Below are 16,185 nucleotides of genomic sequence, written 5' to 3'. Positions count from 1 at the left end.
ACATTTAGGTGAACGTTGATACCAAAATGTATTATAATTCTAGATGCTTATTGATATTAACTCTAAACAGCTTATGGGAGAATTTTGATAATTTGTTTCAGTTATTTTGTGATATTTCTATAGGAGCCATATGAAGCCAGACCAAATAACTATTAGAGGTTGACTTTGTCTTAATTTTTGACTCACAATTCTTTTAATTGTTTTTATAGTTGTAAATGGACAGCATGCCTTTATTTTATTCGTTTCATTTTTATGTGGTACTAAGGATCAAACCCAGTGCCTCACACGTGCTAGGCAACCACTCTGCCACTGAGCTATAGCCGCAGCCCTTGACTCACAATTTTTTTATGAACTTTAGCGTTTAGTCCAGGGATGACATACAGGTTTCACCACAGAAGCTAACTAAATAATTGATAGAAGCACCTGGAATGCTATGTTAAGGGGGTTTCTGAAGCTTAAGATTTAAAGGGAAAAATGCTGTAATTTTTTTAGTATGACTGTAATGGGCACAGGGTGGGTCTTTGGTTGTCCACATGTCACATATTTACCATTCCTGATTTACTATATTATTTTACAGAAAAGGAAGATTAACTTGTTGGCCCAAAATTGCATAGCTAGGTTCGTGACTAAACTGTGACTTAGACCTACTGCTTCTGACTAATTGAGCACCCTTTTCATATACCATACTTTATCAAATTGAGCAAGACATTGATCCTAAATTATTGAAAAACATAAGAGCTTAATTATCTTAAGTCATTAGTTTTTCTTTTCATGGGTTGTTCTTCCTTAATTGCTATGTTCAACTCTGTAAAGAACCTGAACTCTAAATTCCAAATATCTACTCAGGTAGGCTATCAATAACAGTTTACCTGAATGAAATAAAGACTGCTATAAAACCATATGGTAAGGGGACCTGACCTTTTTTGATTACATGTTCAGGGAGTTTATGGTATAATATGGGAGACAGATTAATAGCAATAAAACAATGTAAAAAGCATAGGCACAGTGCTAAGCTGTTAGAACCAACAGTGGCACCTGTGACTCTTTAGAAAACACTGTCACCAAGGACTTGGGTCACTGAAAAGTTTCATGGAAGAAACTGAGTCTTATTCAGTGTCCTAAAGAGAGCATAGGATATAGATGGGGAGAGCAAGCCATGAAAACAAAACTGTATATTGGCATACCAAAGAGACAGTAAGAAGCCTAGGATGCATATAGAATTGTTTTAAAACTATATCACAGTGACCAAGTTGTAGAGAATCTTGAAATATAGATTCAGTCCACTATAATTCCAGAAATAACTGACACAGCAAAATATTCCAGTTCCCACACAGAATTTAAATCTAGGAATACTATGTTAATGTCCATATAAAAAACAAATTGGAATTATTAAAGTAGGTTTTGTTGTAAATTGAAAAACTGTAGTTTTATGCTTATTCTCTTTGTTATGCAAAAATATAATAGAAATACATAATTTAGAATCTCAAAATTTCTACCTTTTTCTTTCTAGACACTGTATGACAGCGTGTACCTGACTTTATACAATATTTGTTTTACTTCCCTACCTATTCTGATATATAGTCTTTTGGAACAGCATATAGACCCTCATGTATTACAGAACAAGCCCACCCTCTATCGGTAAGTATTTTCCAGCATTTAAATGTCCATACATTTCTTTTCTTTTCTTTTTTTTTTTTTTTTTTTTTTTTTTTTAGTTGTCGATGGAAAGAATGCCTTTATTTGTTTAGTTTTATGTGGTGCTGAGGATCAAGCCCAGTGCCTCACACATGATAGGCAAGTGCTCTGCCACTGAGCTACAGCCCCAGCCCCTAAATGTCCGTACATTTTCGATTACAAGTATTGTATTTAATGCTTAGTAATCTTAACAAGTACCTAAAAATAAGCAAATATATAGGTAGTGTCTGGGTGATTGATACACTAAGGGACTTGGGAGTGGTAGAGCACTTGCTTAGCTATGTGAGGCCCTGGCTTCAGTCCCCAGCACCACAAAAATAAATAAATAAAAATATTTTAGTATTGAAAGTATAATTATTGTATGGTTTACAGTTGCTGAATACCAAAGAGAAATTTTGAATTTTTGCTATGTTTTTAAGAATGAGTGATTTCATCCCGTGAATGCACTGAGTGATTGTGTAATTTGTACTTACTGTTACAAACCAGTAATATCCTATTTGTTGTGACAAAAGAAGTTATTCAGTAATCGGTAGTCTCTAGAATTCCTTAAAAATTAGTTTATGTCCTACTCTTGCCAAATTTATGAATGATAATCCATGCAAAATGCAAATAAAGGATATTGATCCCAATTCTCTGCTTTATTCCTGCTTTCCAGAACCAAGTTATTACAAGAACTGTGGAACCAGGCAGGGATAGCTGATTGTTCCCATCATAAACTCTTATAGAGAGGCTACAGAGGTACCACCTACAGAAGTATCCAGTTGTCCAAATATGAAATAACTTACTTTGATTTCCCAGTTTATCTAACACTTAACCCAAGATTAGCACAGGTGGTTCTTCTCATAATAACTGTTACTGAAAATGCTATTAATTAAGACCTTCAATGTAGAAACCAACTCAGATGACCACACTTGAAGGAAACTGTAATGTCAGGCTGGCTGAGTGTTAACAGAATACAATACAGATAAATCAGCTTTTCACAGCTAAACTGAAGTATAATGTCTCTATGTTTCTTTATCAATTGAGAAAATGTATTGAATTTTATTATGTGAACTATTAAGCTATTACCCCTGTGTCTGCTGTTACTAGAACTGGTGGTTTGTAGATTTAAGCATATTTATTTTTTTTGCTAATATTTTCAAACAATTTTAAATTAAAGCTCCATTTTGTTTTTTTAATTATTAAATTGTAATAATTGTTTAGTAGGTAAAAAAAAAATGAATCCTAACATATTCCTTTTTTTAATTTACAGGGATATTAGTAAAAACCGTCTCTTAAGCATTAAAACATTTCTTTATTGGACCATCCTGGGTTTCACTCATGCCTTTATTTTCTTTTTTGGATCCTATTTTCTAATGGGGAAAGATATATCTCTGCTTGGAAATGGCCAGGTAAAATATATAATGTCTTAAAGAATGCTTATCAATATTTTCATTTGGTTTAGTTTTAAATAATTTTCTGTCATGAAAAATAAAGGTAAAATTAAACTTAAATTATAAAATTTCAGATACTAAATTCAAGTACAAAAATAAAAGATTTTAACTTTTTCACTTATATTTCATACAAATGAAAATTAAAACATAAAAGTAGTACATTATAGAGCTGGGGTTGTAGCTCAGTGGCAAAGCACTTGCCTAGCATGTGTGAGACACTGGGTTTGATTCTCAGCACCACCTATAAATAAATAAAACAAAGGTCCATTGACAACTAAACAATATTTTAAAAAAGTAATACAGTATAATTGTAAAATGAGACTCAAGTTACTAGACAGTTTTGCTATTCAAAAATTAGTTTATACAAAGATATATGTTAACACGCCTACATGCTGTTTACCTCAGTACTGTGTTCTAATAACAGGTACCGTTTATTTGGTCCTTACTTTTGTGCTAAGTGCTGTATATGTCCTATGCCTATTAATCCCTACAATAATCCTGTTAGAAGGGATTGCTCCTGTTTTTTAGATGAGAAATAGTGGTTGTTTGATTTTAATTGCTTGAATTCTTTGTTTACTTATAGAGTGCCTCCATACTCTTCAGTGCACACTGGCAGGTCTAAGGATATCATTAAGTTACTATTTAATATGACCATTTTTCTGAAATGTGAAGTAAGGAAAGAGTACTAAACAATGTACTGTTCCACTATGCCCTGATTGGAGTGCTTATGTTGAGAGGCTTGTGGCAGAACCAGGCCCTTCTTTCTGCCTTAGCTAGATGGGTTAGAAGAATGGAAATGACAACAGTTGGTACTATGGTAGACTGGATTCCTTTGGTGTGTTTGTCAGTTTTGTGTCTCTCTGTGACCAAAATACCTGACAAGAACAATTTAGAGACAGAAAGATTTATTGTGCTCACTGTTTCAGAGGATTCAGTCCATAGTCAACTGGCTCCTAGTCAGAAAAACGGAACATGATAAAGGAAAGCTACCTAGCATATGACAGCCGAGAAACAGAGAAAGAGGAAGATAAACCTTCCCAGTATCCTATTTCCTTCCCACCTCCCAGGAGTCCATTCAGCTCTCAGAGCCCTCATGATCCAATCTTTGCCTAAAAACCCCACCTCTGAACCCTTGCAACATTGGGGATCATACTTCAACACATGAGCTTTGTGGGGGACATTCCAGATCTAATCTATAACATTTCTTTTCTCTTTTTAATTGACAACACTTGAATCTTACAAGATACATTTGGAGACACAGAGAAACAAGCTTTGCAACTGAAAGAATATAAGATTTTATCTGTTTACCAAATATTTATTGAGGACAAAACATTCCCAAGTGCTACTATATTAGGCTCTGAATATTTAAGAGTAATTTACATACTTAATTATGGAGTTTAGAGTCTTGCCAACCACAGACAAGGATCAGGTAACAAAATAGGCTAGTAAAATTTTAAAAAAGTAGCTTTCAAATATAGAGGCCTTTGCTATGTACATCTCTTTAGGTTATAGGGTAGGAACATAAATATTTTGTCATTTCATTTTGAGGACATATTTAGCCTGATTTGGATAAAAATATGAGTCTAGTTCGTGTTGTATAACGCAAGGGCATCGCTTTCCAAGTAATAATTACCTTCTATTGCATTTTTTCTCTGTGCCAATTGTATTACATACTTTTGTTTATTAAATTGTAATCGATCTGTGTGAGTAAAAATCATTTTTTACTTTATTGCATATTAGAAAATTAATAACCTCAGAGAGTTTGCAAATTACAAGAGTAAAATTCCAACTCAGTCTGTGACTTAAGAACCTGTGTGCTTCGTTATGATCTTTAATACCTTTGGAAAAGCAGTTAGCCTGGGTGCCCTCTGCTCAGCCTTACCACCTATGCAAGGACCATAGACCAAAGATATATGAGAGTGCCCACTTCCCCTTAAGTAGTAAGGTAGAACTGAACAGATGAAGGGGCAGGGGGCAGAAGTCATTGAATGAAAAGAAAATTAGAGAGATCTTTTTTGCTGATTACTATGTTTTTCCTGGTTTTAAAGTAATATGTATACATTGTGGTAAGTTTGAGAAATATAGGAAAAAATATAAAGAAGGTAAATATGGGATGGGGATGGAGCATAGTGGTAGAGCACTTACCTAGAGTGTGTAAGGCCCTGGGTTCAATTTTCAGCACCACCAGCAAAAAAAGGGGGAGAACAAGAAGAAACCAAATTGCCTGTTGTAACTCTATCCACATATAATTGCTTCTGTTTTTAAACAGATTTCTTCCTGTTTTAACAAATTTCCTTTCATTCTTTTATAATTTTTGCAGTTTTCATTATCATCATAATTTGCTTCTCCTTATTTAACATTCTAACCTGTGATTTTTCATATTATTAACATGATGGCAACATAATACTCTGTTATGTTTTTATGTATTCTCTTACTTTGGGAATTTAAGTTTGTTTCTACTTTTTAGTGCCTTTTTTTTGTTTGTTTTTAAGGGACAATGTCCCACTATATGTTGCCCAGGCTGACCTCAGACTCCCAGGCCCAAGTAAGTGATCCTCCTGCCTCAGTCTCCTGAGTAGGTGGAACTACAGGTACACACCATCATGTCTATCTTTTCGTGACTTTTTAAAATTAAATCTTTAGCAGTCTTTATACAAAAGATAAAACCTTAAGGATAAATTGTTGACCTTTAGTATAAAAGTTTTTTTTCTCGTTACCACCTGCTTAATTTTTGGTTTTTTGTTTTTTTTTTTTTTTTTAGTTGTTCTTTTTTAGCTCAAATTATAAATCATTAATCTTCGATCATTAACCTAATGCCCCCTTCACCTTACCAGTTACACCACTTAGTTATATAGCACTAAAAATTAATCTGCCACTCACTGCTGCCTCTTCTAGAAATAGTGGAAAAGAAATACACATTGGAACCATTCAGAATAGGATTCTGTAGTTACCATTCAAGTGACAAAGAATGAGATAGTTAACCTCTCTAAAACTTAGTTTCCTCACCTGTAAAATGGGTGTGTCCCTTACCTTACAGGTTTTCTGTGAGAATTAAGTGACATGTAAAACATTAATCACAATAGCAGTAAATAGAAGTACTTGGTAAGTCTTAGCAGTAATAATTGCTCTTTTTATTATCAAATCATTACACTGGAGAAGGCCTGTCCTGATCTGTTTCTCCCAGAAATTCTCTCTTTAACTGTGGAAGTCCCCTTGCTATCTTTTCTAGTTCTAAATTATTGCTAATATTTCTTCTCTAGGGTGCTCTTGCCTCTCTGCCTCAGTTCCTCTTACCATCATCAGTTGTTGTTTGAATCCAGAGTCCCCTGTCCTTTAGCTCCAGCTCCCTCTTTCATATCTGTACTAAAAATCTTTTGAGACTTCTGTCTGGTCCAAGTCTCATTGTTCAGTGTTCATATGTTGATGCTTCCTGTTTTCCATGTGGTGTTTTTGTATGCCCAGGAAATCTATAAACATCTCTGATCTTGTTATTTTGCATCTTTGCACTCTTTCTTTTTGTTTGGCTAAGGGTTTGTCAATCTTATTTATCTTTTCAAAGTACCAACTCTTCATCGCTTTGATCCTGTGCATTGCTTTCTTATTATCAATTTCATTGATTTCAGCTCTGATTTTAATTATTTCTTGTCTTGTACTGGTTTGAGGCTTAGTTCTTTTTGTAAGGCCTTGAGGTGGAGCAAAAAGCTTATTTATTTGAGATCTCTCTAATTTTTTAATGTAGGCACTCAGTGCTATAAATTTTTTTCTTAGAACTGCTTTCATACTGTCCCAGAGATTCTGATATGTGGTATCTCTGTTCTCATTCATTTCTAAGAATTTCTTAATTTCTTTTCTCATTTCTTCTTACATCCATTGTTTGTTTAGAGAGTATTACTCAATCTCTATGTGTTTATGTGATTTCTATTATTTTTCTTGCTGTTGATTTTTTGCTTCATTCCATTATGATCTGATAAGATACATAGATTATATAGATTTGTTAGTTTGTTTTGTATTTGCAAAGATTTGCTTCGTGGCCTAGAATATGATCTATTTTAGAAAAAGTTCCAAGCACGGCTAAGAAGAAGGTAAATTATGCTGTTGTAGTGTGGAATATTCTATAGATGTCAGTTAGGTCCATTTGATATATAGTGTTGTTTTGGTTGGAGATTTCATTATTGATTTTATATTCTGATGGCCTATCTATTGGTGATAGGGTGTATTGAAGTCACTCAGTATTATTGTGTTAGGGTCTATGTGGGATTTAATGTCATGGAGTATATGCTCTATATAATTGGGTGTGTTGGCATTTGGGGAATAAATGTTGGCTATCATTATACCTTCTTGTTGGATTGTTACTTTTACTTGGATGTAGTGGCCTTTGTCTCTTCTGATTAATTTTTGTTTGAAATATGCTTTGTCAGATATGACAGTAGCTACTCCTGCTTTTTTCTTGGACTATATGCATGGAATATTTTTTGTCATCCTTTTACCTTCAGCTTTGGATGTCTTTGCCTATTAAGATGAGTCTTTTGTAAATAACATATAGTTGGATTGTGTTTTTTGATTCATTCTGGCTATGTTTGTCTTTTAATTGGGAAGTTAAGATCATTAACATTTGGCATTAGTATGGATATGTGTTTGTGGTTTCATGCTGTTTGGGGTTTTTGCTGTATTTTGACTGGTCTGGATTCTCATTTAGTGAATTATTCTTCTGTTGAACTTCCTGTGTTTGGGAGCTTTGGGAATTGATTTTTGGTCCCTCTGTGTGCAGTTTATCTTTGAGTATTCTTTGTAATGCTGACTTAGTGCGCATGAATTCTTTTAGTTTATTCTTGTCATGGAAAGTTTTTATTTCCACCTCAAATTTGAAATTCAGCTTTATTAGGTATAGTAACCTTGACTGGCAGTTGTTTTTTTCTAGGGTTTAGAATATCTCATTCTAGGCCCTCCTTGATTTTAGGGTCTGAGTCAAGATATCCAAAGAAACCCTTATTGGTTTGCCTCTTAATGTGACCTGATGTTTCTCTCTTGCAGTTTTTATTATTCTTTCATTATGTACTATGTTAGGTATATTGATTATGATAATGTCTTGGTAAGCTTCTCTTTTGAGTAGGTCTATTTGAGGTCCTGTAAGCTTCCTCTTTGTAGATGTCTGTTTCATTTCTGATATATAGAAAATTTTCTGTAACTATCTCATTGAAAATGTTCTTTATGCCTTAAATTTGTATGTCCCATATTCTTTTCTGTCCCAGTGATTCTCAGGGTTGGTCTTTTAATATTGTCCAATAGTTCTTGTATACTCTGGTCATGTTCTGTAATTTTTTTTCCCTTTATTGCATTCTTTGTACTCAAGATCATATACCCTACAAATAAAAATAAATAAATTTGTATTTGTATCATATACCCTGTCTTCACGGCCTGAAGTTCTCACTTCAAGGGCTGAGGTTCTATTTGCTATGCAATCTAATCTGTTAGTGATGCCTTCAAGTGAGTTTTTTATTTAATTATATCTTTCATATCTAGGAGTTCTTCTTAGTTTCTTTTTGCTATTTTTATTTCTTTATTAAAGTGTTCTTTTCATCTCCTGTAATTGTTCTCTTAATTCCTTCCTTTGATCTTCTTTCTAGTTCATTGAACATTTTTTTACATTTTATTTTATTTTTATTGGTTCTTTTTAGTGATGTACATCACAGTAGAATTCATTTTGATGTAATTATAGAAGGATGGAACATATCTTACTCTAACTAGGACTCCATTCTTGTGGGTGTACACAATGGTGGGATTCATTGTGGTGTACTCCTATATGTATATAGGAAAATTAAGCCAGATTCATTCCAATGTCTTTCCTTTTCCTATCCCCCTCTCCCTTCCCTTCATTCCCCTTTGTCTAAACTACTGAATCTCTCTTCTTTCTCCCCAATTGTGGTTTAGTTTCCAATTATCAGCAAAAACTGACCTTTTGCTTTTGGGGATTAGCTTATTTCACTGATCATGATATTCTCCAGATCTATCCATTTACCAGCAAATGTCATAAAATCCTTCTTCTTTATGGCTGAGTAATACTTCCTTGTGTACATATACCACATTTTCTTTATCCATTCATCTATTGAAGAGCACCTAGGTTGTCTCCATAGCTTCACTATTGTGAATTGAACTGCTATAAATATTGATATGGCTGTGTCACTGTACTATGCTGATTTTAAGTCCTTTGAGTATAAACCAAGGAGTTGGATAGCAGGGTCAAATCATGGTTCCATTACAACTTTTCTAAGGTATCTCCATACTTCTTTCTATAATGGTTGCACCAATTTGCATTCCCACCAGCAACGTATGAGTGTACCTTTTCCCCCACATCCTCAGCAACATTTATTGTTACTTGTATTCTTTTTTTTTTTTTTTTTTTTTTTTTTTTTTTTTTTTTTTTTTTTTTGCGGTACTGGGAATTGAACTCAGGGCCTTGTGCTTGCAAAGCAAGCACTCTACCAGCTGAGCTATCTCCCCAGCCCTGTTACTTGTATTCTTGATAATTGCCATTCTGACTAGAGTGAGATGGATTCTCAGTGTAACTTTAATTTGCATTTTCCTAATTAGTAGAGTCGTTGAACATTTTTTCCATGTTTATTGACCATTCATATTTCTTCTGAGAAGTATCTGTCCAGATCTTTTGCATATTTATTGATTGAGTTATTTGGGGGTTTTGTTGTTGTTATTGTTGATGTTAAGTTTTTTGAGTTCTTTATATATCCTGGAAATTAATGTTCTATCTGAGGTGCAGGTAGCAAAGATTTTCTCCCATTCTGTCGGCCCCCTCTTCACATCTCAGTTTTTTCCTTTGCTGTGAAGATTTTTAGTTTGATGCTATCTCATTTATTGATCATTGATTTTACTTCTTGCACGTTTAGGAGTCTTGTTGAGAAAGTCAGTTCCTGAGCCAAAATGTTGGAATGTTGTGCCTACATTTTCTAGTATGTGCAGGGCTTCTGATCTGATTTCTAGGTCTTTGATCCACTTTGAGTTGAGTTTTGTACAGGGTAAGATGGGGTTAAATTTCTTCCTACTACATATGGATTTTCAGTTTTCCCAGCACCATTTGTTGAAGAAGCTATTTTTTCTTTCATTGTATGTTTTTCACACCTTTCTCTAGTATAAAATAACTGTATTTATATGGTTTGTCCCTGTGTCTTCTATTCTATTCCATTGGTCTTCATGCCTGTTTTCAGTGTCAGTAACCTTGCTGTTTTTGTTATTATAGCTCTATAGTGTAATTTAAGGTCTGGTATTATGATGCCTCCTTCTTCACTTTTCTCACTAAGGATTGCTTTGGCTATTCTGGGCCTATTATTTTTCCAGATGAATTCATTACTACTTTTTCTATTTCTATGAAGGCCTTCCTTGGAATTTTTATGGAGATTGCATTGAATCTGTATAGCACTTTGGTGGTATGGCTATTCATTTAACATTTTGAATTAGTTTTTTTATAATCTTTCTCTGGGTTTTTCATCTATCTCACTACCAGTGGGATCATTTTTGGGGAAGTTGTGGTTTTTGGGGGGAGATTTTATTTACCTGTTTTCTCACATTTTTAGAGGTGTTGCACTTATACATCATCTGAGGTAGAGTTCCCTACCTCTTTTTTTTTGCTCTTTTGTGTGTAATTATCTTATTTGTTCTGGGACTTTTCTCTGTTTTTTATGTATGAGTAGATGCCAGAGGGCAGGACCTGAGTTCCCTTTCTGATTGTTCCTCCTTAGATCCCTTATTGGTTTGGAACTTTTGTCTTCTCACTTCTTTGATTTGGAGTAGTGTCAGGGAATGTTTAGTTCAGCAGCAGTCTCTAACTTGTGAACTTTTAGTGTCCCTGTAGGTTCCCAGCACCTCACAGAATGAGGCAAAAGAAACTATGGTAACACCATTACAAGCAACACACCGTGTTAATACCCAATTCTTACTATTCCATGTTCAACATTAATTTATTGGTGGTAACCAGTAAACAAGAATGGTGGGTTCAGCAGTTGTAAACAGTAAAAACAATAACCATGAACCTAGCTTTAAAGCAAATAGCAGGTGTCAACTCTATCACCCATAGCAGTAATGATTAGCCTTAATGGTGGGGGCAGGAGTTGTATAAACCATTAGTTTTGAAAGATGGTAAAAATACAGTTAATTAGGGGGGAAATGTGTTAGGAACTTTAAAAAGTTTACAGTTTTGAAAAATGAACAGAGAATACAGAGGAGAAGTAGCAGTTGTGTTTATATGGAAGAAGGAGAAAATATGAAAAACACAACATATTGGGAGAGAGGGAGAGAGAACAGTAGAATTTGGCCCTTAGCAGAAGACAAGAGAGAAACTAGAGAAATAAACTAATGAAAATAATATAAAACCTAACTTTATAATCCAAAAAAAACCTGAACCTTCAAAAGACAATGCTAGCAAAAAACAATTCATTTTAAACAATTCTAAAACTGAGAGAAAAAAGAAACAAATATGTCTATGTATATATGTCCCTGAACCAATCATTACAGCCAGAATTCACACACACACACACACACGCAACACACAGAAAAAATTTTAAAAATTAATTTAAAAAAAAACAAACTCTTACTGAAGAATGAAGGAACCATCTTCTCTGAGATGGTCAAAATAGTTGACCAGATTGAGTGGACACTGTCTTATGTCCAGTAGTCTTTTTTCCAATTCTTGATTTACGTACCTATAGAGCAAGGGGTGGGGTTGTTGACTCCTTCCTGCTTTTGTGTTGTACTCCGAGCTGCCAGTTGTAGTGGCATCAAGCCGTTTGATATAAGATTCACTTCCCTTCTCAGTATGAGGTGGGATGGGTTAGGACAGTTGGCATTTTATCCATTCAGACTGGTTCAGTGCACTCCCAGGGTACAGCTTCTGCAGCGTTCTTTGAGGGGAGTTCTAACAGGTGGGGTAGCCTCTAATCAAGCCTCAGGGGCTTTGTTGGATTGTGCCTTCTTTGGAGAGACTAGATTGACCCACCCCCTAGGACTAAACTTTAGCCCATCTCTTATACAGGTCTGCTTCTCCGGCGCCTACCAAGTATTCCAGTCATGGGGCAGAAGTCTGATCCCTCACTCACTCCTGCCCAGGGGCACAGCCTTCTCAGGCTCAGTCCTTGAGCGTATTAACCCCACCCACTCAGACTCCAGCTGATCACATGAGCCACTGGACACAAAAGAGAAACAAGTCAGGCTCTCCTTCCCCTTCCAACTCAAATCCACCCCCCCACCCCCGTCCAGTCTACTCCTACCTGTTTCACTCACATTCCACCAGACCCAGACTAAGTCCCTCCGTAGGCACCTGCTGGGATATTGTGGTTGTGTTTTGGGGGAATTTTTTTTTTCTGATGTCCTGGATCCCACAGTCACCACGGTGGCATGTTTGCCCCAAGATGGCTTCTGCCTCAGCTCTCCATGGTCCAGTTGAGTTTCAGAATATCCTTTTCAAGCACCAGTGCACAATGCAATCTGAATCAGCTAAGATTAGGGAGCATTTTTGATCTCAGATTTTTTTGAACCCAAACTGTGTTCCCCAGCCTTCTGGGGTGAACCCACACCAGCAGCATCTGTGGGGCCTCCAGATAGACTCCAGTGTATTCATTCTTCTTTGTTTATGGTACCCAAATTTCTGAGTCCCTAAACCACGTTAAGTGTCCATTATTAAATTTTAGTAAAATCCCTCTTTCACCTACCTCATGGAGGAGCTATACATTCACTGCTTTGGTCCACACCATGGCACAGCTTGGAATGCAACTTTCCTCAGCCATTTCCCCTATCAATAACATCCCTTCTTATTTTATCTTGAGAAAAGTTCTTACCAAGTTGCTGAGGCTGGCCTCAAACTTGTGGTCCTCTGACCTCAGTCTCCCCAGTAGCTGGGATTATAGGTACGTGCCACTAAACCCAGCTTATTTGGAAGAGTTTTTATATAATTTAAAAAATTTTTAAATAGCATCTAGAAAAACAGACTCCTGTGACGTCTTTTTTAAAAACAACTTTACTGTTTATACCTTAGTAAAACTCAAATTGACAAATAATTTAAAATATATAATTTGGTACTTTTGTACCATCCTACCTTTAAATGTGTAGTTCAGTAATGTTCAGTTTGTTCACATTATTTCACAGCAGACTGTCTAGAGCTGAAACTTCATACCCATTAAGCAGCTACTCCCCACTTTCCTCTCTCTTCTGCCCTGCCCCCAGTCTTTGAAAATCACCATTCTGTCTTCTGTTTCTATGAGTTTAACTAACTGTGAAATCAGTTTAAAAAAAAAAAAAAAATTCTAAGTATGCAGTAAATGAGGTGACCAAAAATTAATGACTGAATTTTTTATAAAAGATCTCCTTTGTTGACCCATGCAGAATGTGTTATCTGGGACATGCTTATTCTAACAATGTTCTGTTGTACACAACATTTTTGAAAATAGTTGATATAGTCATTCTGTGATCTTAACTAGAAACTTCTTCCAGGAAGAAACTATAAAATTATAGATAAGGAAAAGAAAGTAACAAGAAAATGTGAGAAAAACAATCCAGATTGAGCATTCCTCTCCAATTAAAACTTACTTTGACTGCATGCCGTGAAAAGGCCTCGTGACTACCATAAGAGTGTGTGAGATGGGTAGGGACAGTACAGTGAAAGAACAGAAAAGAGGAATTTGGTATGTGGCGAGAGCTGAAAACTAAGATGATGGAGGAAGGAAAGTATCCGAACGGTCTCAAAAGTAGCTGAGTTCCCATCCCAATACTTGATTACATTCTGCTGCTCTGAGTTTCAACCAAAGGCTTCAGAAGAAAAATAAATAAATAAAGACAAATTCAAAGCACTGATATCTACTCCAGTCATTCTTGGTGGTCAGACATGAAAATTATAAACTAGCTAACTACTTTTTAAAATGAGGTCCTCCCCAAATAAGGGAGTTGTTTTGTGTGTTTTGCCAAAGTATATAGAAAGTCAAAAGAAAATTTTTACCATAAATGATTTTTTCCTTCTTTTAAGTGTAAACCAATTTATAAAAACAAAAATAATTAAAATTCAAAAAATGTAGGATGGGGGGGAAGCAAAACAGTATCAGAGTGGTCTAATTCCAGTTAGACTTCTCTAGTAGAGATTTTGGAATTGTCAGATCTTGCGTACCTTTCTAAACAATATATCATTCACTATTCCATCACATTAAAATTTAAGAAAGGATTAAATTCACCTTTTCATCAAGCCATGCAGGTGCTGATCATTTGCCAAATTAGTTGGAGGTAAATAATGAGCAATACAAGGTAGATTGAGGAGATGAAATTTCAGGTTGTTATTTTAAGAGAAAGAGGAAAATAGACCTTTTGCAGTATTTACTACTATTTTCCTTTAATTTCTAATGATTTTTTCCTATTTCCTATCCTTAATTTATCTTACATGCTATATATGTCATCAGCTGTTGAGACCTAACCATCAAATGGTAAGAGCTCTGTTAAGACTAAAAATGCACTCTCTGGCATCTGTATCCCACTGCAAATGCAAAATCCTTTATTTTCAACTCAGATGATTTAACTACAGGTCTTTCAAGAAAACACAATTTAATTCTTATGTTAAGTAAATACTTACTCTTTTTTTAAAGATATTTTTAACTGTAGATGGACACACCATCTTCATTTTATTTATTTTTTTATATGGTGCTGAGAATCGAACCCAGTGCCCTACACCCGCTAGGCAAGCGCTCCACCACTGAGCCACAACCCAGCCCAAAAAGAGTTTTGTTTTTTGTTTTTTTCCCCTCTGAGGTGGCCTTCTTATTCTTAAATAAAAGATTATATGGTAAAAATACTTTTGAAGTCTAGTTTATTATAGAATTTCCTGGTATGCATATTTATTCATGAGAAATACTTAAAGCAGTTCAGGCACTTAATAGGAAATTAGGTATAGCTGCATCTTAGAGGAAAACAGAAAAGTAGACTTTGTCTCATGGTATCACCTAACAATCTGTCATTTGTTATAATGGGTGTGTAATAGAGGTAGTTTGTACAGGAGCTGAACAACTGATTAACTCTGGAAAAGTAATTCTTATATAGATACAGGTATAATTAAGTTAAACCTGATAAAGCTTTAATCTTTTGTGAAACCAGCTCTTGCTTAAACCACTGTTTTCCTCTTGCAGTTACCCTCTTCTTTCTTGACCATCAGCCTCTCATCCTCTCTTGGATCAAACACATCACCAAACAAACATGTTCAAAGTCCTCCCATCTTGTAATAAAAGACACACCTGTTTGGCTCAAAACCTACTTGAGTTATAGTTTTCTGTCTATTTAGAGCAAATTGAAGAAGTTATCTTTTCTCACTGTTTCTATTCCTGGCTCCTGTTTTTCACTGAAGGTATTCCATAGATGCTTTGAACCCCAGCACTCCCAATAAAACTTTCCTTTATGGTCAACCACCGCTTCTACATTCCTGAATCTAAGAGCATATCTGAGACCTTATGAAACTGACCATCAGGCACAATTTATGAAGCCTTCCTTATGGCCACATTATCTTCCATCAACTTCTGTAACTTACTTTGGCTTCCTTGTACTTTTTACTGTTCTTTTTCATTCTTCTCTTTCCATCCTCAGAATCAGGGTTTCTCCCCTCTATACTGTTGACTTCTTGAGCTAGGTAACTTTTTGTTTTGAGAGCTCATTTTGTGAATTGAAGAATGTTTAGCAGCATCCCTCGCTTCTGCTCACTGGACAACTATAGCACATACACATATATACACCTCTAGTTATGACAACCAAAAATGTCTCCATACCCAGGCAAATGCTCCCTGAGAGGCAAAATCTCCCCCATTTGAAACCCATTTGGTCTAAAGAGCAGTGGCCTAGGGCTTAGTCGTGGACCATCAGTTCTTTATGTCAGTTCTACCTATAAAGTTCAGGCTATAAACACTTTTTCAATGGCATTAACTGCATTTTCACATGGAATCCTTTGAAGAGTAATTCCATTGGACATTATCTTTTCTTTCAGATCCTGCTTTTAAGTTTAAATTTATTTTTTCCTGCTCTGCTTACATAA

The 16,185-nt window shown here is 35.3% G+C and overlaps 1 protein-coding gene across 5 annotated transcripts in view; it reads left to right on the top strand.

The window, feature by feature from the left end:
* Positions 1-16,185, top strand: part of ATP11B (ATPase phospholipid transporting 11B (putative)) — a 117,489-nt gene that overhangs the window by 77,219 nt on the left and 24,085 nt on the right. For all 5 annotated transcript variants that reach the window (XM_079100866.1, XM_079100862.1, XM_079100863.1 and 2 more), the window contains 2 exons: positions 1,511-1,638; positions 2,948-3,086. In XM_079100866.1, the coding sequence (XP_078956992.1) occupies positions 1,511-1,638; positions 2,948-3,086 (267 nt within the window). The remainder of the gene's footprint in view (positions 1-1,510; positions 1,639-2,947; positions 3,087-16,185) is intronic.

The sequence above is a fragment of the Sciurus vulgaris genome (genome assembly GCF_902686455.1).
Source record: "Sciurus vulgaris genome assembly, chromosome: 10".
In the NCBI taxonomy this organism is placed as follows: domain Eukaryota; kingdom Metazoa; phylum Chordata; class Mammalia; order Rodentia; family Sciuridae; genus Sciurus; species Sciurus vulgaris.
This window is presented reverse-complemented; position numbering and strand designations above follow the sequence as displayed.